At 47.1% G+C, this 22042-nt stretch overlaps 5 protein-coding genes across 7 annotated transcripts; 3 read left to right on the top strand and 2 right to left on the bottom strand.

Annotated features, from left to right (window-relative positions):
* Nucleotides 1-348: 348 nt before the first annotated feature.
* On the top strand, nt 349-1710 carry LOC128277370 (riboflavin transporter 2). The gene is made up of 2 exons (XM_053015821.1): nt 349-1455; nt 1516-1710. The coding sequence occupies exons 1-2, from the start codon at nt 349-351 to the stop codon at nt 1708-1710; spliced, it is 1302 nt and encodes a 433-aa protein (XP_052871781.1).
* Nucleotides 1711-2620: 910 nt separating this feature from the next.
* LOC128269418 (serine protease 48-like) lies at nt 2621-4277 on the bottom strand. The gene is made up of 3 exons (XM_053006879.1): nt 4073-4277; nt 3032-4002; nt 2621-2880 (listed from the first exon to the last, which is right to left on the bottom strand). The coding sequence occupies exons 1-3, from the start codon at nt 4152-4154 to the stop codon at nt 2785-2787; spliced, it is 1149 nt and encodes a 382-aa protein (XP_052862839.1). The 5' UTR covers nt 4155-4277; the 3' UTR covers nt 2621-2784.
* A 4847-nt stretch (nt 4278-9124) lies between these two features.
* Nucleotides 9125-12980, top strand: LOC128268248 (NADP-dependent malic enzyme). The gene is made up of 2 exons (XM_053005292.1): nt 9125-9145; nt 10815-12980. Exons 1-2 carry the CDS (start codon nt 9125-9127, stop codon nt 12426-12428), a joined length of 1635 nt encoding a protein of 544 aa, XP_052861252.1. The 3' UTR covers nt 12429-12980.
* Nucleotides 12981-13251: 271 nt separating this feature from the next.
* On the bottom strand, nt 13252-15676 carry LOC128268215 (uncharacterized). 3 transcript variants are annotated; one of them, XM_053005253.1, is made up of 4 exons: nt 15428-15676; nt 15163-15369; nt 14661-14859; nt 13252-14595 (listed from the first exon to the last, which is right to left on the bottom strand). In XM_053005253.1, the coding sequence occupies exons 1-4, from the start codon at nt 15631-15633 to the stop codon at nt 13588-13590; spliced, it is 1620 nt and encodes a 539-aa protein (XP_052861213.1). In that variant the 5' UTR covers nt 15634-15676; the 3' UTR covers nt 13252-13587. The 3 variants fall into 3 exon arrangements, with proteins under 3 accessions (XP_052861213.1, XP_052861230.1, XP_052861222.1); XM_053005270.1 differs by having other exon boundaries at nt 15163-15328; nt 15428-15489; XM_053005262.1 differs by lacking the exon at nt 15163-15369.
* Nucleotides 15677-16900: 1224 nt separating this feature from the next.
* LOC128268238 (activin receptor type-2A) lies at nt 16901-19522 on the top strand. Its single transcript, XM_053005280.1, has 7 exons — nt 16901-17012; nt 17174-17350; nt 17424-17737; nt 17815-18000; nt 18102-18441; nt 18543-18841; nt 18993-19522. Exons 1-7 carry the CDS (start codon nt 16976-16978, stop codon nt 19203-19205), a joined length of 1566 nt encoding a protein of 521 aa, XP_052861240.1. The 5' UTR covers nt 16901-16975; the 3' UTR covers nt 19206-19522.
* The last annotated feature ends 2520 nt before the right edge of the window (nt 19523-22042 follow it).

Here is a 22042-nt window from a genome sequence, read left to right as displayed (position 1 = left end):
ACGAATGAGCAATTGTTCAGTTGAGCATTGGTTGGTCGCAACCCAGCTAGCGTGCAAAAGTGCGTGTTGAAGAAGGCTCCACTTTACTGACTACATCCTTGCCAGGAGTCTTTACAATTATACGGGCGTGAAGTGAAACGAGTGTAAACGGACAACGGAACGGAAAAGTATGCTGAAGGTTATTATTTGTTATCCGGCACTTGGCCGGTAGGCGACATTGAATCGCGACAACTTGATGATACCGAACCGATGTTGTTGGTGTTATTTTAGCAACTCTTTTTGGACTTACGCACCAACCGGACGCAAGATACACAAGAACGGTTTACCCCGTGAGCTAGTTCGGCCGTGATGGGAGCCCGCAAACCGAGCACTGATCGACGCATTGCGGTCGACCTGCTGGCGATCTTGTTCGGTGTCGGATCGTGGGTCGGTGTGAACTCGGTGTACGTACAGCTTCCGCTGCTGGTCCAGAGTGCACCGGAAGGCTGGAATCTGCCATCGTTCCTCGTCGTCACCATTCAGCTGGGTAACGTTGGCCCTATCCTGTACACTGCGACCCAACGGTGGCGCTCGTTCCGTGATGCCAACCTCATCATCGCCCTGCTGCTGCTCGGTTCCGGGGCCACCCTGGCGACGGCGTTTGCGCACGACCAGACGGTAGTCGTGTTTGGCGAACAGCACTCTGTACCCTTGTTCATCACCGTGTTCTTCGTGGCGCTGGTCGGTTGCACCAGCTCCGTACTGTTCATGCCCTACATGGGCCGTTTCAAGGACATCTATCTGATCACGTACCTGATCGGGGAAGGATTGAGCGGATTTCTCCCGAGCATTCTCGCGCTCGGCCAAGGCGTGGGCGGAAACGCGGAATGCGTCCTGGTCGCGAACGATTCTTTCGCCTGGGAAACGCCGACCTATGAAAGCTACACACCTCCACCACGATTCGGCACGAAAGTTTATTTTATCATCTCCTCCGCCCTGCTGCTGGTTAGCTTGGTTGCCTTCGTGCTGCTGGATCGGTTGGACATCAGCGTTGCGGAGCACGCTGCCGTCACGATTGGCAATGGGAACAACTACACCTACGAGGCGAGTGACAAAACGGTCTCTTCCGGGACCGCGACTACCGAAGCGTGCGAGAAGCCTCTTCCGACCGTGTCCTACTGGCTCCTGATGCTGCTGATCGGTGGGATGTGTCTGTTCGGGAATGGGTTTTTCCCTAGCATCCAGTCGTACTCCTGCTTGCCGTACGGTAACGTTGCCTACCACCTCGCGGTTACCCTTAGCAGCATGGCCAATCCGGCCGCCTGCTTCTTAGGCTTCTTCGTTCGGCGCAACACGGTACGCTTGAACGTCCTGCTCGCGGTACTGTTCGTACCGTTTGCGGCGTACGCCATGACGACAGCCATCCTGAGTCCAGCTCCGCCGTTAATGCATCACACCATCGGCGACATTCTTGTGGTACGGAGGACACCCGGAGCACAAACGACGCGATACGAATCACCCCTATTTTCATTCCAGATATCCTGCTGGACGGTCCTGATTGGGTTGATCAGCTACACCAGGCTTAACATCACGACGTTACTGCGCCGTGAAGGCGGCCAAACGCTCGTGTGGGTTGGCGTGGCATCTCAAATGGGGTCCCTGGCCGGTTCGTTGCTCTCTTTCGGGCTCGTCAACTTTACCGACAGCTTCGAACAGTACTATCCCTGCTGACCAAGCTGAGCTGAAAACATAAACTCCCCCAGGACCAGGAGAGGAGGCATAGCATCTTTTTGTTCCGGATATCGTATGACGCGATGGATTACGACGAAACAACACAACTGCGTTTGATTCGTTAATCGAAGTCGAAGCAATCGGCAAATTTAGAAATTTTATAGTACGGGCCAATAAACAGATTGGTTTTGTTCAAGGAACACCAGCATAGGCCCGAAAGCATGAAGGGCTGTCGCTTAGATCTACATATTTCATGCTGAACGCTCAGGGCGGCCTGTGACTTCAAAACGTGATTTTAATATTTAAAAAGTAACCGAAATAAACCGTCGCTTAAGTATTAGGGGTATTGCTGAACATGAAGTAACAGAAACAGAGAGGCAAAACGCCGAGCCGAGATGTGGAAAGAGAACCCCTGGGTACTCCCGGTCAGAAAACGGGCCGGCTCCCGAGACCCGTCCTATTCGTCCTTGTAGTTGAGGTGAAGCATACGCATGCGATGCTGTTTCGTGCGTAGAACCATCGTTTATGTCGGTCGTGCGATAGGATCATTTTATATGAACTATCCGGAAATCTCGACAAATTAATTCTACAGTTACTTGTAAACAGCACTAAAGGAATCGCCTACCGCTGACAGCAGTGGTTCAAGATTACACTACTGCGCGAACTACTACTATCTCTGAAGGTTGCTCAAGCTATATTTCGAACAGCGCACAAAGTAGGCGATTGGGATTGGGTCCGAGGTGGCGATGAATTTCGGCAAAGGCGAGCTACGCGCCGTTGAAAACGAACGAAGAAATAAAGAAGCGCTCAATGTCATTATGGTCAGCCAGGCCCAGAGGTCAGCAAAGACGTAAAAGATTGATCATCATATGGAGCAGCCCTGAGCTTACTGGGGTCGCCTCATTATCGCCTATCTATTGCCCAGTACTAGCATCTTGATGGACCAGATGTTGTCGAATTTAATTTGTGTATAACCATTCTATCGCAATAATACACATCCAACAGGACAGGATCGGACATCGGTTATCGGTTGAATGATGTTCGGTTGTTCGGCTCCTTCCTTGTATCATGATATCAGTCCAGCTCCGTCCTAAGGACAGCAGATATCCACTTTCGGAAAGCACCAACGCGTACGTAGATGCTGGGCAGATCCGTTCCATTCACGTCCACCTGTAATGGTACGAAAGGACCATAGTACGTACTTTATAGAGATGATTACCAGCAATCGAGCATAGAGGTACATTTCTGATGCAGGGAGCAGGTTACGCAGGAGGCACGTAAGAAGCACGACTACGCACTGCTTCGGCGAAACCCCACTCACCTGCGTGTGGACGTATGAGCTGAGGCCCATCACGTGATAGCGATCCCGTATGATGGCCAACACGGGACCACCGATCGCACCGGTACAGTTGTCGGTGGTCTGCTCCCACGCACAGAACCCTTTGGTCTCGATCGTGGTTCGGTGAGGCGCAAAATATTGATTGCAGTCCGAGGCGCCGATGTGCTTGGCCGGTAGCAACTTGCTACTGCTGTGGCTGCCCTTGCCAACTTCACGGTGCTTGTGACACACGTGGTACACCAGTGCCAACCCTTCCAGCCGGTGGTCTTCGCGCGGTACGCACACCGGCTGCCAGGTAGGACCACGGCGAGGCACCACGCCGGCTAGCCGCACGACGGCGATGTCCTTGCTCTCGTGCAGAAACACGGTGCCGACCGGGAGCCGCAGTTTGCCCGTCGTGCCGCGCTGCCGAGGGCGTGGTGCATCACCCAGTCGGACACCGGTCAAGACCCACGACGGAAACGTGTTCTGGATGCTCGATACCGTCGTCAGCACGTGACGCTGATCGATCAGCACCCCCTTGCTAAGGGTCCGCTTCCGGCTGCGAGGATCCGTGCTGCCGTGCTCGAGTATGACCAGCCACGGGAAGCGACCGTCGGCCAGCGCCTCTGGGGAACCACAGTCGTCGCTGGACGGCTCGAGCGCGGGCTTCGGCACGGATTGACTGTGGAGCGGCTGGTCCGTGGCGTTGCTCCACTTCCCCGGCAATGGCGTGCTGAGTTCCAGGCTTTCGTGGTATTCCATGGTCCCTGGCCCCGCGGACCCGCTGGTTTCATTTAAGCCCGCCCGATCCTCCAGCACGCCAGCCGCCATTACCAGCCGCTGGCTGGGCTGGTTGAAGGGAGAGCTTCCGTTGATGTGCTGGTGCAGGGTGCGTGGATTGAAGCGGCTTCGGAAGAATGTCGGAAAAGTGGACGTCGCCAGTACTTCGCCGGCCGGTTGCCCGCTTGTGGCTGCAACATTATCGTGCTAGCACCATAAATACCACAGCAGAGTACCGATGAGGATGCACACACTACCTACCGAGCAACAGACAGTAAACCTGGGAGGCGAAAACAGTGGCCCGTACGGCGGCAGCCGCGTTGCCGTGCGTCGGCGTGTACATCGTCGTAGATTCCGTAGCCCCTAAAACGTCAATCGTCGGATGTCGCACACTCGAAACTGGCTCGGTTCAGCCCGAGTCGAGCGTAAGGAAATGGCGTTACGCTTCCTCGTTTGATAGGGATAAGGAATTTTATGATTCGCGATTGGCTGACCGAGGTGTACGTCTCGCCGACGGGCCATTACTCGGGCGGCTTCATGGATCAGCGGCTCGGGCGCGATAGATCAGCGACAAACTGCCAGCGAAACGGACGGTGACCCAAAGAGCTACTCCCAGCCTGTTCCATTCCACCACTGCGATAACGTGGCTTGCTAATAACCGCTGGCACGGCTCTCAGCCGCTAATCAGCCGTCTCTAGACACTGTGCTCCGTGAAATCCGTGAAAATATGCTTGATTTGAGAAAAGATTACCTCCGCTATCGCACACGTTGGGACGTGTTGATTAGCGGACGATCCGTGGGCGATCCGGAATCCGGCTGTGGTTATGAAAAGTTAGCATTACAGCAAACATACCCACCAAAATACGCAAATACCAATGTCACAGCGAATGTAAACGAACGGAGTAGGGGTCAGCTGGAAAGGACCTTATACTAGTAGCTTGAGGAACCATGAACATCTTGATCTGGGCCGCGCTGGTACGCAATTCCATTCGAAAGGTGATAATGTCGAGCGACAAGAAGTGAACTTCGAAACTACTCACTCTTCAGGACCCATTTATTCTTGTTACATTCTGATCGTAGTATATCGAGCTTCTAGAATTTCGATTTACTTAAATAGACAGTTCAGACAGTTCTTAGAGTTCGATTTTTTATGAACCAGCTATCAGATTTCGAACAGATGATGATCGAAATCGTCCATTTACGTATGTTCGATAGGAAAATTTTATCCGTCAGCTTTTTATTTCCTTATTTCCGTTTGGCACCTTTTTAGTAAGTTGCTTCCGATCGCGAGAAAACCTCCTGCACCGCCCTCCTTTGGGCGGTGGTAATTTGACCTAACGTCGTCATAATCCTGCACGATCACATGGGGCACATGGGCAGTCACGAGGTTCCTGCTTCCCAACCGAAGCAATGGAACCCCGCAGCCGACAGCACGACCGGAATGACGCGTGCTCTGTACCGTGACTAGTTGCGCATCGATCGACACTGACCTTCGTGCACTCTAGACGAGCAGGCATATGATAATGGAGTTCGTTGCGAGGTTTTCGGACTTCGAACGGGATTGCGGTGTGTAGGGTGTGTTGTGACTATAGCGTGTCCTGTGCGCTGCAAGTTACAGCATCAATCGTGAAGCGCGAAACACGCAAAGCACACGCAACACCAGGTGCGTTTAGCTCGAAGGTGGAAGCGATGGCACTAGCAGGAGTTTGCCTTGATCTACCAGTGCTGTTACTACTGCTATTGCATGTACCCCTGTCGGTTCTTGGTAACGTCATACGCTCCGACGTAAGCCACGGCGGAAGCGGTGGAAAAATCATTGCATTCGACCACAAATCACCAGACGATAAAGGTAAACTTACGATCGCTACCGGGATCGGGTTTGTGGAGGTTGGGGAGCGCATGCAAACCGATCCTTATGCTTGGCATTCACAGCATCCTTCCTAGCGCTTGGTAGTTGCCAACGCGGGGCGAAGCTATTGCATCAGGAAAATTTGACGGTGGAGAAAGACGACTCGACCACGATTGCAGGTGTCATAGAGGTGAGTGCAGGTTTCGGGGTAGCTCTTCGGGGTTCTTTGCCTCATAGAAAAGCCCTGTGCTTACAGATTCACGCTGATGAACGCTATGCGATGAAGTGTGCCCGGGTTCTTCCGAAAACCGTGCACAGCAGAACGGCACTGCTTGGTTACCGTTTCTTGGGCACGCATGGCATTGCCATCCACTTGCAAGAAACGGACGATCAGCTGTCGTCGGCCAATCTCGACTATCAGATTCTCGTGTATGGAACAAACCAGGCTGCCAGGAATAACACCGGAAGTAGGAAAAGACTTACGCTCGATGGAAGTATTACCAAGACATGACACATGTGACTTGGAAGTGAAAAAATGTAACGTTGACATCTTATAGTAATAATACATGATTATTCGTCAAGACTTTCACAGTAGTGTTGGTGTCCACATACTTATTTGCAAATATCTGTTGAAGTTAGGTGAAAAAGCGTTTCGCAGATAAGTGTTTCAAACCTTCCGAATAGTTTTTTCTTCCCCCTTCAATTACTACTAACTCTCCAAGGATGCGCGGTCACTCTCGCGTTGCGACCACACACTAGGTCGTGGTATAAGCGGCTTAGAATGTTGGTCTCCGTCGTATGATCGCTAGCTCTAGTACGCCTCTGATGTTGTACTAACTACTAATCAATCAGCCGAAGCAAGACGGTTCGTTTCAGGCACCGGTCGTAAGGAGCACCGGTACCGGTGGTTGGCGGTGGGCCGAGCCCGTATCGATCATCAACGGTGTTCATGATGATTGGATGTACACCTCGCGTGCCCTCACGTTGTCCGACGGATCGGTTCGGGTGTGTTTTCGCTTCCCTTATCAATAGACGGTCGATGCCGGTCCGGCGTGATCTCCTCTGATCAGCTGACCAGCTGAAAGAATCGGTTGCAATAAATTAGAACCGAAACGTTGCCACCCGCCACAGTGCACTGGAAACCGGTATTGACTACGCGCACACAGCGTCCATTCCAGCGTCCGCCCAGCGTAAGAGACCAGCGTACTGTAAGACGGCCTCCAAGTCGGTCCCGATCAAAGTGCCAGGAGTATCCGAGAGGTTGCGGATGTTAGTTTTTTTAGCGCCGTTGTGTGTATTGATTTCATAGAGTTTTTTGTGTCTGTGTGTGAGTTGTGTTTGTAGTCCACGGTGGGCATGGCAACAACGACGATCGTCAACGGTTATTCAGCAATGAGAAGGTAAGGGGATCGGAAGGGGTCTACCTATAACAACCCGCTCTCTGATTCGCCCTCGATACTGCCGATACGATACCTCCGAGGCGTCCCGCAGGTTACCCATCCAGTCTGTAGCGTAAAGGCAGGAGGTGCCCAGAAGGTGCCCAGGAGGGACCTCTCGCCAAACGCTACCCACCGAAATCACAACAAACGCAACAACTCCTCTTGGCAGGAGTCGGGGAGGGGTAATGTAGGTCTGGGCGATATGCTTGCTCATAAGCTAAGCCAAGCCAGAAAAATGGCCTTCGAAATCGCGAACAAACTCGACGAAAACAGAGCAACGCTCGCGCAGACATGTGATGTAACACGCGAACACACCGCCCTAGTGGTGTGCGCGCGCCTTCCGGCAGCGTAAGTGTGCAGAAGAAGGAAGCAGCGGCAGGTAACGACCGAAGCGTGGCTATTGGCCAATTGACCAACCAAACGAACTAACAGCGCCTCTCGTTCAAATGAATAATTTGAATGGCCTCGTATTCGGTCTCGCTCGGTTCCGCCAGGTTGCTACTGTGGCAGCATAGGACGTCGACGTCACTGGTTTCGGCAATTTCGCCAAATTCCCCATACAGTCACGGCTATTTTTTCATCACACACTCTGGTGCCCTGAACCTACCCCAGCCGCAGTTTATTAAACCAAACATTCGTTTCGGAGAATTTCCCTTGGTATACTTGGTGCTGTTGTGGAAGTTTGATGGTCGGAACATTTCCAGCAAATTTCTAGGTACTCAAGGTTCGCCGTTCCCAGTGTTTCCGCTCCAACACTCAGCTAGAGTACTCGGCCGAAATTGCTAGAATTGATACGGGTTCAAGGGGTTAATGATAGCAGGATGCTGTTTTCCTAGCACACTTTATCTTAATCTAGCTCTGTGTCTCGACTCCCCAAACCTGACCTCCAGTAGCCTGACAGCGCCTAATCCTTCTGTTTGTTTTGGCATCGTATCGGGTGGAACGGAATTCGGCAACGCCGGCGTGCCGGGGAGGACACGCTTGTGCCCTTCGGGGTCACCCTTTTGACGCGACAATCGCGCGAGTCCATAATATCTTCGCCGACGCCCGGCTGACGACACCGCTGGTTACGAAGCGCTCAAGCGCAGAACCGCGCGAACGTACGTACGTACGTACGGCCGATCATATGATAACGGTTGGGCTGGTGTTTGTTTTCGCGGGTCCGCGCACGTGGTGGTGGTGTGGCCCGCTATCGACCGATACCGAACCACCGAGGGGCCAGACCCGAACTGCACATGAGCAGACAGGACGGTATACACCCGACGGCGTGACGGCGAGTAATTTTTGGGGGTTTGCTCTTTTTTCGGGAAAACATTTGTTTGGCCTTCGCCCGAGAGGAAAGGAGCGGTCGAAGTCTTGGCACGAGCATTTTCGCAAAGTATCGGGAACGTCGACCTGATTAATACACGCCGCCGTAAGTGGAGGTGCTTTTAGTGGTGCTGTGTGTCCCTCTGACATTGTGGTCTACCTGTGGTCTGTGTCGTTGTACACGATTCAATGCGTGTCGATGGCGATGGCGATGTCGATAAAACGGCTTCGGCTTACGGCTCCTATACGTTTGTTTTTACAGCAACAGTGGCAGCAGCGGCGGCGGTAGATATCAGACTGAGGTGGATACCAGCAAATCACCGCTGGCGGTGAACGAAAACCGAGGCACGGAACCGTCACAACGGCCAGTTGGCAATGAGCTGTTGAGCGTGCAGCAGCAGCAGCATCGTGAAAGGAAGTTTCAGCAACAGCCTATTCGTCGTGAACCGGATTCGCGCCGTATCGAGCCGACGAACGGGTGCTCCTCGTTTGCACGCCAATCGCCACCAGCAGCAGCTCCGGTAACAGCGGCGACCATCGCGAGCCGAATCCCAAGTCCCAAGAGTCAGGTCAGGTCACCCGAACCACCAGCGGCCCCAACAAGCAACGGGATGAGCAGCACCCAAGCACCGTTCAACCCCGACCGCCTCGGGCAGTGGCCGACCGCGTCGGATGGCGAGATCCCGGGGTCAATCGCTGGTTTCGATCGACTCCGTCATGGAAAGTTCAATAAGGTTCGTATGGCGCACCGTATACCGTTCACAGCTGACAGCGTTGCGAGTCCGTAGCAGGAGGAATCTTTACTTCCTGTTGATTCCGAAACGTGTTTGCCGTCATCCTGTGTGGCCGTGGCGCGCTGGTGGCCATTTGTTATGCCGCGTTACTCTTTGGAGCAAGTAAATGGCGCGCGCAATGCCCTCTATGCTTCCTCGGGGCCTGTGGGTGGTTTTGTTGTGACCTTTGTGGCTCACAGAGGTCACCTACGCCGCGACGGCCAAGACAAAAAACCGCGTTTCCTGCGGCCCCCGATCGGCTCAAAACGGCAGCGAGTGAGACGAGATGCGGGGGGATTGGCTGGGGCTAGATTGGTTCCGCCTTTAGCATGAAGGCCCTTCGCTTTAAAGAGCCACCTCGCTGTCTCAGTGCCGCCGCGTGTAGTCACGTGTTTTTCTTGCTAACTGAGGGGCACCGTGAATCAGCGCAACTGTGTGTCCGGCCGGATTTCCCAGCCGGAATACGTCAGCAGCAGCGTTGCCCTGTGTGACTCGAACTCTGGAACAAATTACAACACCTCAAGCGCTGCCTTTCAAAGGGGCGGGTGAGCGGTTGGTACCCAACTTTTTTTTGAAGCACGTCATAACAAATAGTCCTCGAACGTGAGACGAGGTAAAAACAGTCACCTTGGCGCTGCCTCTCAGTGCGCCAAGGAGCTAAGTAGTAGCTACGCCCAGTAGCTCTTGAAATTCTTTTGGATAAAAATTTGTAAAGTCCTCGAAGTGCGATTGTTACCGACGCTCTGACGCCTGCCATCACGCCACAACCCGGAGCCGACGAATGCATGTCCTCTCAAGCCATCCGGCACCCATCCTTTCACCCATCGAAAATCCTTGAAATGGCATTTGCTGCTGCCTACGTCAGTATGGCGGTCGTATGTGTTCGCACCACTTGAAAACCCCTCAAACCCCTCCCCCTCCAAGCACACCGTCTTTGTCTTTGATGTCGAAATCGTATGAATGGATATCAATTGAAGCGCAAAATAGAGCAAACCTCGCTCGCTTCTCTCTCTCGCTGTCTCTCTTTCCCTCCCCCCTCCCCCTCCTTTAACACAGAAGTATTGGCGGGTATGCCCTTCTGGTGACCGTTGCCAATCTACTGCAGGTGTTGGCGGCAAGCGACAGCAAATCGTTGATGAGAAAACAAAATTATTAGAAGATCACCAGGCGTTGTTTGACCCACTCACTTTTTATAGTTTTTATTTTATTAATGTTGAAGAAACATTTCGCTGCATGAGTGCTGCATCTGGTTCGCCTTTGTTGCGATCTCGGCCTGCGCCTCTCCCACACATTCAAAAACACGCAAAAGGGGAGTATTACTCCGGATTTGAAAAATCGGTTCGGACATTGGACAAAAATCTATTCCGCCACGACCAGGCCGTTTGTTTGTTTGATGTTCAATAGATTGGCGGCTCTTTCTAACTTTCAATGCTCGATGTAGGGCGTATTCTGTGACGTTGCTATTGCTTGTCTGATCTGAACTTGCGTTTCTAAATTTATTGACTCAGTATGCGAAAATGAATTATTGAAAGATGTAATTAATCTAGTGTAGGGTCAGCGGAATGACGGACCGTCGGCCGCGCAATGTTTGAAAGAAAACTAATGATTCAACCCCCCTTTCATTCGCCCCGTAGGGACTGTCGTTCAGCATCGAGGAGCGGCAGGCGCTCGGCATTCACGGTCTGTTGCCGGCCGTCGTACGCACGGAGAACGCCCAGTTGCAGCACTGCCTCGAGCTGTTGCGACACTATGAGGCTCCACTGGACAAATACATCTACCTGATGGGGCTGCTCGATCGCAACGAACGCCTGTTTTACCGCGTGCTCGCGTCCAACATCGGCGAGATGATGCCGCTCGTCTACACGCCAACGGTAGGACTCGCCTGCCAGCGCTACAGCCTTGTGTACCAACAGCCGAAGGGCATGTACATCACGATCAACGATCGCGGCCACGTGTACGAGGTGTTGAAGAACTGGCCAGAATCGGACGTCCGCGCGATCGTCGTGACAGACGGCGAGCGCATCCTCGGGCTCGGCGATCTCGGTGCAAACGGGATGGGCATACCGGTTGGCAAGCTAGCGCTCTACACGGCGCTCGCCGGCATCAAGCCGAGCCAGTGTCTGCCGGTGACCCTCGACGTCGGCACCAATACGCAGTCCATTCTCGACGATCCCCTGTATATTGGGTTGCGCCATCGGCGCGTCACCGGCCCCGTCTACGACGCCCTGGTACAGGAGTTCATGGAGGCGGCAGTGCGCCGCTTCGGACGCAACTGTTTGATTCAGTTTGAAGATTTTGCCAACGCGAACGCGTTCCGCTTTCTCGACCAGTATCGCAACGATTATTGCACTTTCAACGACGACATCCAAGGCACGGCATCGGTAGCCGTGGCCGGGTTGTTTGCGTCGCTGCGCATCACCCGAACCAAGCTGTCCGACAATCGAATGCTGTTTCAGGGTGCCGGCGAGGCTGCACTCGGCATTGCCGAGCTGTGCGTGATGGCGATGTGCAGCGATGGCCTGAGAGAGGAGGAGGCCCGCCAGCGTATCTGGCTGGTCGACAGCAAGGGGTTGATCGTGAAGGACCGGCCGGCTGGCGGTATCAGTGGTCACAAGCACCACTTCGCCCACGAACACGAGCCGATTGACACGCTGCACGAGGCGGTGATTGCGCTGCGGCCAACGATACTGATCGGGGCGGCAGCCATTGCCGGTGCGTTCACGCCAACCATTCTGCGTGCGATGGCAGACTGCAACGAACGACCGGTCATTTTCGCCCTGTCAAACCCGACCAGCAAGGCGGAGTGTACGGCGGAGCAAGCGTACGAGAACACGGATGGGCGAGCAGTTTTCGCATCCGGATCGCCGTTCGCACCAGTCACCTACGGTGGACGCACGTTCTATCCAGGCCAGGGTAACAACTCGTACATCTTTCCGGGCGTGGCCCTTGGTGTGCTGTGTGCGGCGGCTGCCACCATTCCCGAGGAGATTTTCCTATTGTCGGCCCAGCGACTGGCCGATATCGTGACTGACGAGGATTTGGAGCGCGGCAGCCTCTACCCGCCGCTCGAAAACATAAAAAATTGCTCGATCTCCATAGCGACCCACATCATGGAGTACGCGTACGAACAGGGACTGGCGTGCACGAAGCCAGAACCGAAGGACAAGGAAGCCTTCGTTCGGTCGCAAATGTACGATGCCAGCTACAAATCTGCGCAGCCAACGGTTTACGCTTGGCCGAAGCTATAAGGACCCAACCGGCGGCCTAACGCTAACCGATCACCCCACATACTCTGCTTTATCCTATGTGTATGTGTATGTTGTTTGATTTTTGTTGTGCATATTTTCTATCTGTTATTTACTCTCTCACTTGGTGTTAGATCGTTACAATGGTGATCCTTTTTTCTCATTATTTGTTACTTACTTCGCGTACTGATTCCTCTGTTTCGCATAAAGCAGCATAAAATCTGTGGTCACAAATCGGTAAAATCGCACTCTTGGCATGCCTTAAGCCTTTATCTATTGATTAATACAAATACAAACATCACCGATCACTAACTGGTAAATCTCTCCCTCTCCCATATGCCACTATATGCACCGTGTAGAAGAATGCGCATATAATGCCCACGGACACGTGTACGCCAACATGTGATGCTGTTTTTTTTAGTATGTGGATTAAAATAAACGCATTTGTAACTTCATATGAAAACTAGAAACAAGTTTTATTTACCAATAATATTGCAATGCGCTGAGATACTCTCATCTGAACTGGGCTAAAAAGCATGTTAAAGTTTGGTAACAAATCATGTTACCAAACTTTACACAGAAGAGATAGTAGCTTCGGACGGTCAAACGGCCCTAGCAACGAGTGTCACTTTCCAATTACAATCGCTTTCAACCAATTTGTATGTATGTATGTTACAATTGTACATGTGTGAGAAAAATATTTAAATAAACATGTAATTTAGTCAACACATTATTCGCTAACATCTGTACCTTTTGATCTTTCCCTTCATTAAATTAGTTAATTATTTCGATCAGGTCAATGCGAGCTGCAGAAAACTCACCCACAGTGACTTATGAGTTCCACTGGTGTGCTGTAATATAATATAACAATAATAATAATAATAATAATAAACAAAGAGCTCTATTAACCAGCATTTGAAGCAACACGTGACGTATTGAACGCTAGAGAACGCGAAGCATAATGAACATGTAGTTTTCCTGAACACAACATCCACACAAAAAAAAATGGAACAGGCACACTGGAATAGGATACAGGTACAGACTGGAAACGTATTTATAAATGGAACGATTCAAATTTAATGAAAATGAAAAGAAAATAAATACAATTAAAATCAAAGCCGAGCATTGAAGCACTTTTTAGAGAAGATTAGTTCGTTTATATTCACTCCAGTATTTGTTCGTCGTGCTGCATATTGATCGGATGATTTAAAATCAGATTGATTTGTGGTTTGCTCGCTAGAAACTCCCGATCCTTCTCATAATTTTCTTGGTAACGTTTCGCACGCCTTTGCGGGACCTCATCGTCAGACGATCCCGTACTCTCCTCATACTCTAACCTATTGCCTTTTTTAAATAATTCTGGACTTCCCGACTCTTCTGGTAGCACGTTAAGGCCTTTCAACTTCAAGGCTTGCTGCTCACGTAATTTAAACGATTGTTCAATCGGTTGTAACTTTTCCCGCAACTGCTTCAGCACCGGTCCAAACTGGTGTTTTATTAATTTCCTATCGATCCATTCCTCTTCATAGAGGGCCATGGGGCCTAACTCAACAGATGTTTCCTCTCCGGCTTCGTTATGGTGACAAATGAAAAACTCGTCCCCTGCTTGCTCAACGATATTTGCCTCCTCCCGACCGGAGCAATGCGTTTCATCGTTTGTTAATTGGTCACTTCCATCCGATGACTGTGTCGAGGCAAAATTTTCCTTCTCTACATCCCGTTTCAGCACTTTTCTTAGGCTAATGAGCAATCGTTGAATTTCGTCGCAACGGGCTAGCAAACCAGCTCCAATATCTGTGACATGTTGCTCAGCTATCCGTAACCGTTCGCAATCACCGGAAAACGTAGAGGCGATCTCGCTTAGCTCACCATCCACGTGAGCTATCTGTTTGGCAGCAATTGTTAATTTGGCCGATAGCATCATTGATTGATGGTTTATTGACAAAAGTTCTGCTGGGACTAGATCTTTATTGTAGTATATTTTTTGGCTCATTTCTGAGCCATTATTGAGCAACAAATATTTCTTGCCCTTTGTTGTTGCTCGACCTATTGCACAAATTAGTTGTTTCCGCTCGACCTCAATGTGGCTGAGATCTGCGTCACTAGCACAGGCGAGAGCCAACCGTAGCAAGCAAGCTGATTGAACGTATAAGAAAATGGTGTAAAACGTCTAAAGCAAAAAAAGAGAAATTTGTTTATAGCTCAGATGTAATATACAAATTAAATCATAATTACCTTTATCTGATAGTGAGTTGATAAGCTGTCTCTCGAAAGTCCCAAATTCTCTAGCGACTCTAACGGTTCATACCACTGTATAAATTTTTCATGCAATTTAGTTTTATTTTCTATAGATTGTACATATCGGTGCAGCTCGACGATCACAAGCTTACAGCTCTGCAAGCAATTCTGAAAAACTTCATTTTCATTCATCGTACTGAAAAAGCAAAATAAGTAACATTAGAACGGTGCGTGAATTTATTACAAAGAAAAACTAAATTTAAAAGAGACCCTCAATACTACATGCTAATACTACTTCTTGTACTACTTTTTATTCTTATCCGGCTACAATCGCCGAAAGGTCTTGGCCTGCACCAGACACAATTTTATTCTCTGTTGCTTTTAGTAATGTTGTGCTGTTTCGGGGGGTGTTTTTGACCCCTTAAGTACATTATCAATAGCGCAATAATTAAAATAAATGGCCTAGATTTTAATAAAATAACGTAGTATATGCTCTTACCGTCGCCAATATGAACTTCGATTTTGATCGCATTGATTTAATTCAGCTATGAAGATAATGTTTCGTTTCATGACATCCTCGAATTTTTCGACGACTTTAATTAATTCGTCAATCTTGTTCAGTTTTAGAGAGTAGATCCACTTTGTGTGCAGACAAGTTGCAAACGCTGAAGCGGTCAAAGCAAGTGCGTAACGGTTACCGCTGGAACTGAAGGGTTTGCAATAACATATTAAAGGTATACTTTTTTACATTGTTGTGAACTTACTAGAATGTTAAAAGAGCTGAAACAAGACACCCGCAACTAACAACTGTAAAAGCTAAACGGCTTTGTAAACAATTGTAAAGATAATTGACACGCAGGTCGCTGTTAACACACAGTTCAAGCATTTCCAAATGTTCCACTAGCAAGCGTTTAGATGAGAGAACTTTCAGCAAACAACCGGTTTTGAAAACTGACTTCAAGTAAGACATTTTCAAGTATAAATCGTTGTACGATTTTGAGATAAGATCTCACAATTTACGATTTTGAGTTATGCTATTTAGAGACGAATGTTAGGCTATTGCAGCTCAAAGTCTCTATAATGCAAAAAAAACAAACAAAACAACAGATGCTATTCATAGCCCAAAAGACAGGAATTTGTTTTCCTTTTGTACGTATTTTGCTATACATACTCAAACGTCATCTTGCTATAAAAAATCTGTCAATTTGTACATGAAACGCCATAAACTTTTACGTTGCGTTTACATGGTTGCGAATGATCGCAATTGACAAGCAATTATTTGAATTTATCTTTTCAGGGTTGCACTTCTTTCGATGCATTTTCCTGGGATAGTTTGTTAGGCACGCGGTGTTATTTTGGAGGATTCCATTATATTATTTAGAATTTGATGCTGACACCCATCGCTTTGTTGGTGATGGCAAAGGCATTTGTTTACTTTGTTAATTGTTATTTAATGTTTTCAGCAGCCACATACATGCTTTTGCTCTAGCTCTCTCTAGCCATGATACGGCGGTGTAGTGTTTCTAAAGAATAGTTGCGGTGGTGCAGCCGGGCAACTATTATTGTTTTGAATGAGCTATTTTCCAATTGTTGCTATAATATACTCGTACGTCATATGGTCCACACCAGTGCGTCTTCAAAATGCCGTAACAGTGACTTATAGCTACGTTATTATAGCAGATCTCCGGGTAAAGAAATCTAATAAATGGCATTTAGCGCAGCAGTTTGTCTCTGAAGCGTAGGGTTCGCATTGTACTGGTTGCATCTTTTGTATTTTTCCGAGAAACATTTGCTGTCTTGTCAGTAAAGTAATACGGCAGAAACTGGCAAACTGCTAGGAGTTGGCTGCTCATTATCATCGTAAATCGCAGGCGAAAGTATCAAATCCTGGTGCGAAAGGTTTAATCCATCATATGTGCGCATTGTACAGCATCTGTAAGACGAAACACTTCCTCACGCTTGGATCTGTCTTAGGAGATCATAGAACTAGACCGGATGTTAAGATCACCATCATCGTCTGCAGTTGAGTGTTGCGTCTAAACAGATGATTATGTTGCTCGACAGACTAGTGTAAACAGCGTATGAACTGATCGCGAGAGTGTTAAATATGGAACTTACATAGACGTAAAAAACCCTAAATCCCCAGGTCTCAAAGCCTCTCTTATTGTATAAAAACTATCGGTGAAGAGAGACAACGTGAACACAAGAGCGAGACAGAGAGAAAAGCTTGAAAAAAACACATAGTCCAGCATTTGCTACAGCACCAGCGTAGCTACTTAAAAGAGCAAGTAGCACAGTTTAACGTCTTCAGGATGCGAGGCTTGGTGAACATTCTTTTTTACTGGTCATGTAAGTATGTTCGTATACCAGAAAAAGGAAACTACATTCTTAAAGCCTATCTGCTCGAGTTTTTGCACGCATACGCGTCAAATATATGCGGCATACGATCGGTTCGGGCTTTATGAGATCATCAACTATAAACAGTATTTTCCAACACTGCGTTTTTCCAGTGCTGATGATCATGAAAGGTTCCCTGAGCCGGGCACGAGTCGCTGACGGTAGTCTCCGATGTGTCTCCTATCAATGCAAGGATGGCGAGTGCAAGGAGGGAATAGACGTTTGTGAAGAGTCCGAACCAGATCGTCCAGTAGGTTGCTTTGTAGTGTGGACGACCAGCAATGTGACCAGTGCGTGTCAAAATGTAACTATCCAAATGAAGAGCGTCTGTATATTAATAGCAATATATTTTCTTTCCGGCAGACGAAGTTAATGTAACTATGAAAGGTTGCTTCACCAATCCTAGTGAATGCAACAATACTGAGTGCATCGATACGACGACAGATATTAAAAAGAACCTAAATTACTGCTGTTGTCGAGGCAGTATGTGCAATAAAGAACATCGTTGGGTGCCAGTGGCAACAAAAGCACCAGAAGTAATGCAGGCAGCCAATAAGGACACAAATATGGTCATTTTTATAGTAATCGGGTTGGCTTCTTCAGTGATTGCCCTCGCCGCGTTGCTTATTTACTATGTCACTCACCAGAAACAAGCGATGTTTAACGAAATTCCCACGGTAAGTTTATTTTCTCCTAAAACCTCTCGAACAATGACTATATATTTGTTGTTTCCTACTGATTATTTGTTTCGTAGGTTGAACCAGATGTATCAAGTTCGTCGACGAACATCTCACATCGTCCGATCGATTTGAAGGACATCAAAGCACAAGGTCGTTTCGGGGTTGTGTGGCGAGCACAACTTAACACTCAGGAGGTAGCAGTGAAAATTTTTCCTATGCAGGAGCGTCAATCGTGGCTAACGGAACAGGAGATTTTCAAGGTAACAGATACACCTTTTTTATCCGCCCATAAACATCATTCTTGTTTTTTTTTTATATTATTAATTAACCATCTTCCCTCCTTGTGTTACTATATATATAGCTTCCACGCATGAACCATCCGAATATTCTAGAATTTATTGGATGCGAGAAGCGATCGGATGTAGCAAGCACTGATTTTTGGTTAATCACAGCCTACTGTGAAAATGGTTCGCTCTGCGATTTTCTCAAATCACACACTGTTTCCTGGAACGACCTGTGTAAGATCGCCAGTACGATGGCAAGAGGTTTAACACACCTGCATGAGGAATTCCAAGGTACGCGGACTGAAGGTCTCAAGCCTTCCATTGCCCACCGGGACTTTAAGAGTAAAAACGTATTACTCAAGGCGGATTTGACGGCCTGCATAGCCGACTTCGGACTGGCACTTGTGTTTAATCCAGGTAAGCCAAGCAAGTCTTTTTAATCGATAAAGTTTGAACACCGGTTAGTTAGTTACGGTTATGATGGAGCCACAATTTATAAAACATTTCTTGCTTCTCAGGTAAATCGTGCGGTGATACACACGGTCAGGTCGGAACACGTCGCTACATGGCACCCGAGGTGCTCGAGGGTGCGATCAACTTCACACGTGATGCATTCCTACGCATAGATGTGTATGCATGTGGTCTCGTTCTCTGGGAGCTGGTGTCGCGATGCACTGTTCACGGTGGTCCCGTAGACGAATATCGCTTACCTTTCGAGGCTGAACTCGGACCACATCCGACGCTTGAGGAAATGCAGGAAAACGTCGTAATGAAGAAGCTACGCCCGCGTATTTTCGATGCTTGGCGTAATCACTCGGTAAGTCCAAGTATACCATCTTCTTCGAGCTTTCTACATCATTTAAACGCTGATAGTAGAATAATCCATAAAATTAATTGTTTATTATTTTCCCTAATTTTTCTGTGTTCGATTTTTTACCGAATTGCCAATGATTATCTTCTTTTTATAGGGACTAAATGCAATTTGTGAAACTATGGAAGACTGCTGGGATCACGATGCGGAAGCGCGTCTATCATCGTCCTGTGTGCTCGAACGTTTATCCCAATACACCCGCTTTCCGACAGCACGACAATTTTTTGTGGCTACCACTACTAATACGACGAGCTTGGGAAGTGCCACCAGTAATGAACTACCACCGAAAATAGCATCAGAGAGTGTGTGAAAATTAGAGAAGGAGGATAGGGAAATTGCGATTGTTGTGCCTCGCGAATGCAAATAATCCCTGGAAATCCGATTGACCACTTTCTTTCTATTTCGTTTACTTTCATTTCATATTAAAGATAAGTAGGGATATGTTTCTAACGATTAGTAAACAAAAGATTTATACATACATGTACATTTGCGAACGCAATTCTGCAGCTGTATATTCATATGACGTATCCATCATAGTTTTAACGATTAGTGCTGTAAGATGTGGGTGTCGACGCGTGTATGCTATTAGAACCAGACTGTGCTCCTTTTAATTCGGAGTATCAAAGAAAATGGGTTAAATATAGGTGGGGGGGGGGGGGGGAATAAATAAAATAATAGGCTCAAGGGTGATTCTCCAATTCCCTGCTACAGTAATATGTTTTCATGATCAGCCATAAAATATTTGGGGGTATTTTTCATGTAAATGTTATTTTTTATTTGATTTTAATAATTATTTCCCTCCACCATCAACCGTCACATCTTATTGGTCGCTTAGTTGGTTGCCCCCGTTGATAGAGCAACCGGTAACGCTCGTATTTGTTTGGCAGCAGGCGCTTAAATTCGAATCCCGGGACCGGTTGTTACGCAGCTGGCAATGGGTTCGATTCCCGATACCAGCGTGACATGGGGGTTGGCGCGGGGCCAACAACTCGGCCCGTAATAACACATCGTTACAGAAGGTAACAGAGATAAACATTATCTCTGGTGCAGGCCAAGACCTCTCGGCGGTTGTAGCAAGATAAGAAGAAGTTAGATTAAGGTCTAGCAACAGTTAAATGACGTGCGTAAGGTTTTAATTGATTTAGTAGAAATTCTATGATTCTATGTGTGTTTAGTGAAAAGAACGGGTTTCAAGTGGAACAATGTTAGCTATTTATTTAGTACAGAAAGATTTATTGATAAAAAATGAGGTTTTTATAATGAATCGAACAAATATTCAAAAAATCTTCTCACCATATATTACAATATTGTCCAACTGTTGTAGAATGCAAAGATCTATCAATCCGTTGTTCATCAATCTAGGCCGCTTCGATTATTCGATTTCAAGGCGAAACATTTTCGAACTGGTATTCTGACAATACAACAATTTGAACACCAAGAAATCATCTTTACTAAAATACTATGTTGAGTTCTCAAAATGCAACTCAATTGCATGTCTTGAACCGATTTTTTCTTGCTTCTTAAGGCAAAGTAGTAACCGTTGACCGAGTTAGGATTTGTTCATAGTATCAAGTTAGCTTTACTAAAAGTAAAAGGAACACATGAAAGACGCAACATCTAGCAGATGAACTTAATCATATCTGAAATTTTCATAAAAAATACATTCTTGGTTCAAACTGCATTTCTTTTCACAAACTTTCACTTTTACATTGGTACATTTGTCGGCAAGTTCAGTTGATGAAGAAAGCTGTTGTTGCGAATTCAACTGGATTTTGATTTTGCTTAAACCATTAATAAATGCAAACTCAAGGAGTGCTCAGTTTTGATAAACTCAGACTGGATAAACTCAGTTTTGACGTAAAACATCAATGTTCTAACATCAATTATCAATTTTAATGGTAGTAAATTATATAATACTTTTGACTATTCAAAAATAGTTGTGCTCACCCGCAGTTGAATGGTACATTTGTTTATGTATATAACAACTGCAAACATCAAATTGTATACTATGGAAAAATTTTGTCTGATCTGGATTGCATTTGAGTGGGTTGTGTTTGATTATTCAATGTTCAAGTAATTATCCAATGTTTCATTTGGTGGGATGTTTGAAACGAATAAATACTTCATAAACCTGTGTTCTTATTCGCGGAATAGTTTCAACGCTCTGGTATGAAATGAAAATGAAAATTTTTTCATGTTCAAATTTTCCTTCTCATTTCAAATACACTATGCTGTGCTAGTCTCCGATTGGGTGTGGAACATAATCTTTAGTTTTTATACACGTTCAATAAAACATGTTTGGAAACCCTTTTTAAATTAACGTTTGATTAATAGAAAAAAAAACTCGAAACTGGCGAAAATGCGAACACCAAATATTGAGAAAATATAAATGGCACAAATGGCGACTCTATAATTTTCAATTCATGCACATACAATCCAAGTCTCTGAAAAGGTGGAGCCAAGGCAAATTTCGAGTGAACACAGAGAAACTGTTCATAAGCAACAGCCGGATCGTCGACCTCGTGTTACGAATTTATCGTTGTTAAGGTATACTGAGCACTGAGTTTCTGTTTCCTTACCTATGTTGTTTGAAAATTGTAACAATTGCATTTATGCAGATGTTGCTGCCTACAACTGGAGTCGTTTACAAAAGCAGTGTAGAAGCTTGTAACATTGTAGTTTTTGTGGCTCTTTAAAACGTAAAGTATCAGTTGTAGCAAATGAAACTAGTTTTTCTTTTAATCTTAAAGGAACGGACGGGGCCGTATTAATGAATTAAACCAGTTGTACAAAGACAAATAGCAGAATGGATAGTGATGAAGAGCCTGCGAAATGGTAACATTTTCGCTGTGCCTGTTTCTTAAAATTCGGAAATATAGCATTCGTTAAAACATGGTGAAGAAACATTAAAATGCCAAGCAGAGCTAGATTCAAGATAAGAAAAAAAACACGTCCGTTTGCATACAACATGAAAAATTCGTGTTGCATTATTATAATCTATATTTGGTGAATTTCAAGGCAATAATTATGATTTATTCTGTACAATATTTGAGTACTGTATGCTCAGATATTGTTGGTTGTTTAGTAAGAAAACTTTAGTATTTAAAAAAACCTTCGTTCAACACAAGCAAATACGTTATTATTACG

Source organism: Anopheles cruzii, chromosome X, assembly GCF_943734635.1.
Source record: "Anopheles cruzii chromosome X, idAnoCruzAS_RS32_06, whole genome shotgun sequence".
Lineage (NCBI taxonomy): Eukaryota > Metazoa > Arthropoda > Insecta > Diptera > Culicidae > Anopheles > Anopheles cruzii.
Note: the sequence above shows the minus strand (reverse complement) of the source record. Positions and strands in the feature narration are given on the sequence as shown.

Coding starts and splice junctions, on each gene's coding strand:
- LOC128269418 (XM_053006879.1), bottom strand. CDS start 4,154: ATGTACACGCCGACGCACGGCAACGCGGCTGCCGCCGTACGGGCCACT. Junction 4,003..4,072: donor GGTTTACTGTCTGTTGCTCG/GTAGGTAGTGTG, acceptor ATAATGTTGCAG/CCACAAGCGGGCAACCGGCC. Junction 2,881..3,031: donor GCTCATACGTCCACACGCAG/GTGAGTGGGGTT, acceptor GTACCATTACAG/GTGGACGTGAATGGAACGGA.
- LOC128268248 (XM_053005292.1), top strand. CDS start 9,125: ATGGAAAGTTCAATAAGGTTC. Junction 9,146..10,814: donor TGGAAAGTTCAATAAGGTTC/GTATGGCGCACC, acceptor TTCGCCCCGTAG/GGACTGTCGTTCAGCATCGA.
- LOC128268215 (XM_053005253.1), bottom strand. CDS start 15,633: ATGTCTTACTTGAAGTCAGTTTTCAAAACCGGTTGTTTGCTGAAAGTT. Junction 14,860..15,162: donor CGAAGTTCATATTGGCGACG/GTAAGAGCATAT, acceptor TTGCTTTTTCAG/TACGATGAATGAAAATGAAG. Junction 14,596..14,660: donor CAACTCACTATCAGATAAAG/GTAATTATGATT, acceptor TTTTTGCTTTAG/ACGTTTTACACCATTTTCTT.
- LOC128268238 (XM_053005280.1), top strand. CDS start 16,976: ATGCGAGGCTTGGTGAACATTCTTTTTTACTGGTCAT. Junction 17,351..17,423: donor GACGACCAGCAATGTGACCA/GTGCGTGTCAAA, acceptor TCTTTCCGGCAG/ACGAAGTTAATGTAACTATG. Junction 18,001..18,101: donor CGGAACAGGAGATTTTCAAG/GTAACAGATACA, acceptor CTATATATATAG/CTTCCACGCATGAACCATCC.
- LOC128277370 (XM_053015821.1), top strand. CDS start 349: ATGGGAGCCCGCAAACCGAGCACTGATCGACGCATTGCGGTCGACCTG. Junction 1,456..1,515: donor CCATCGGCGACATTCTTGTG/GTACGGAGGACA, acceptor TTTTCATTCCAG/ATATCCTGCTGGACGGTCCT.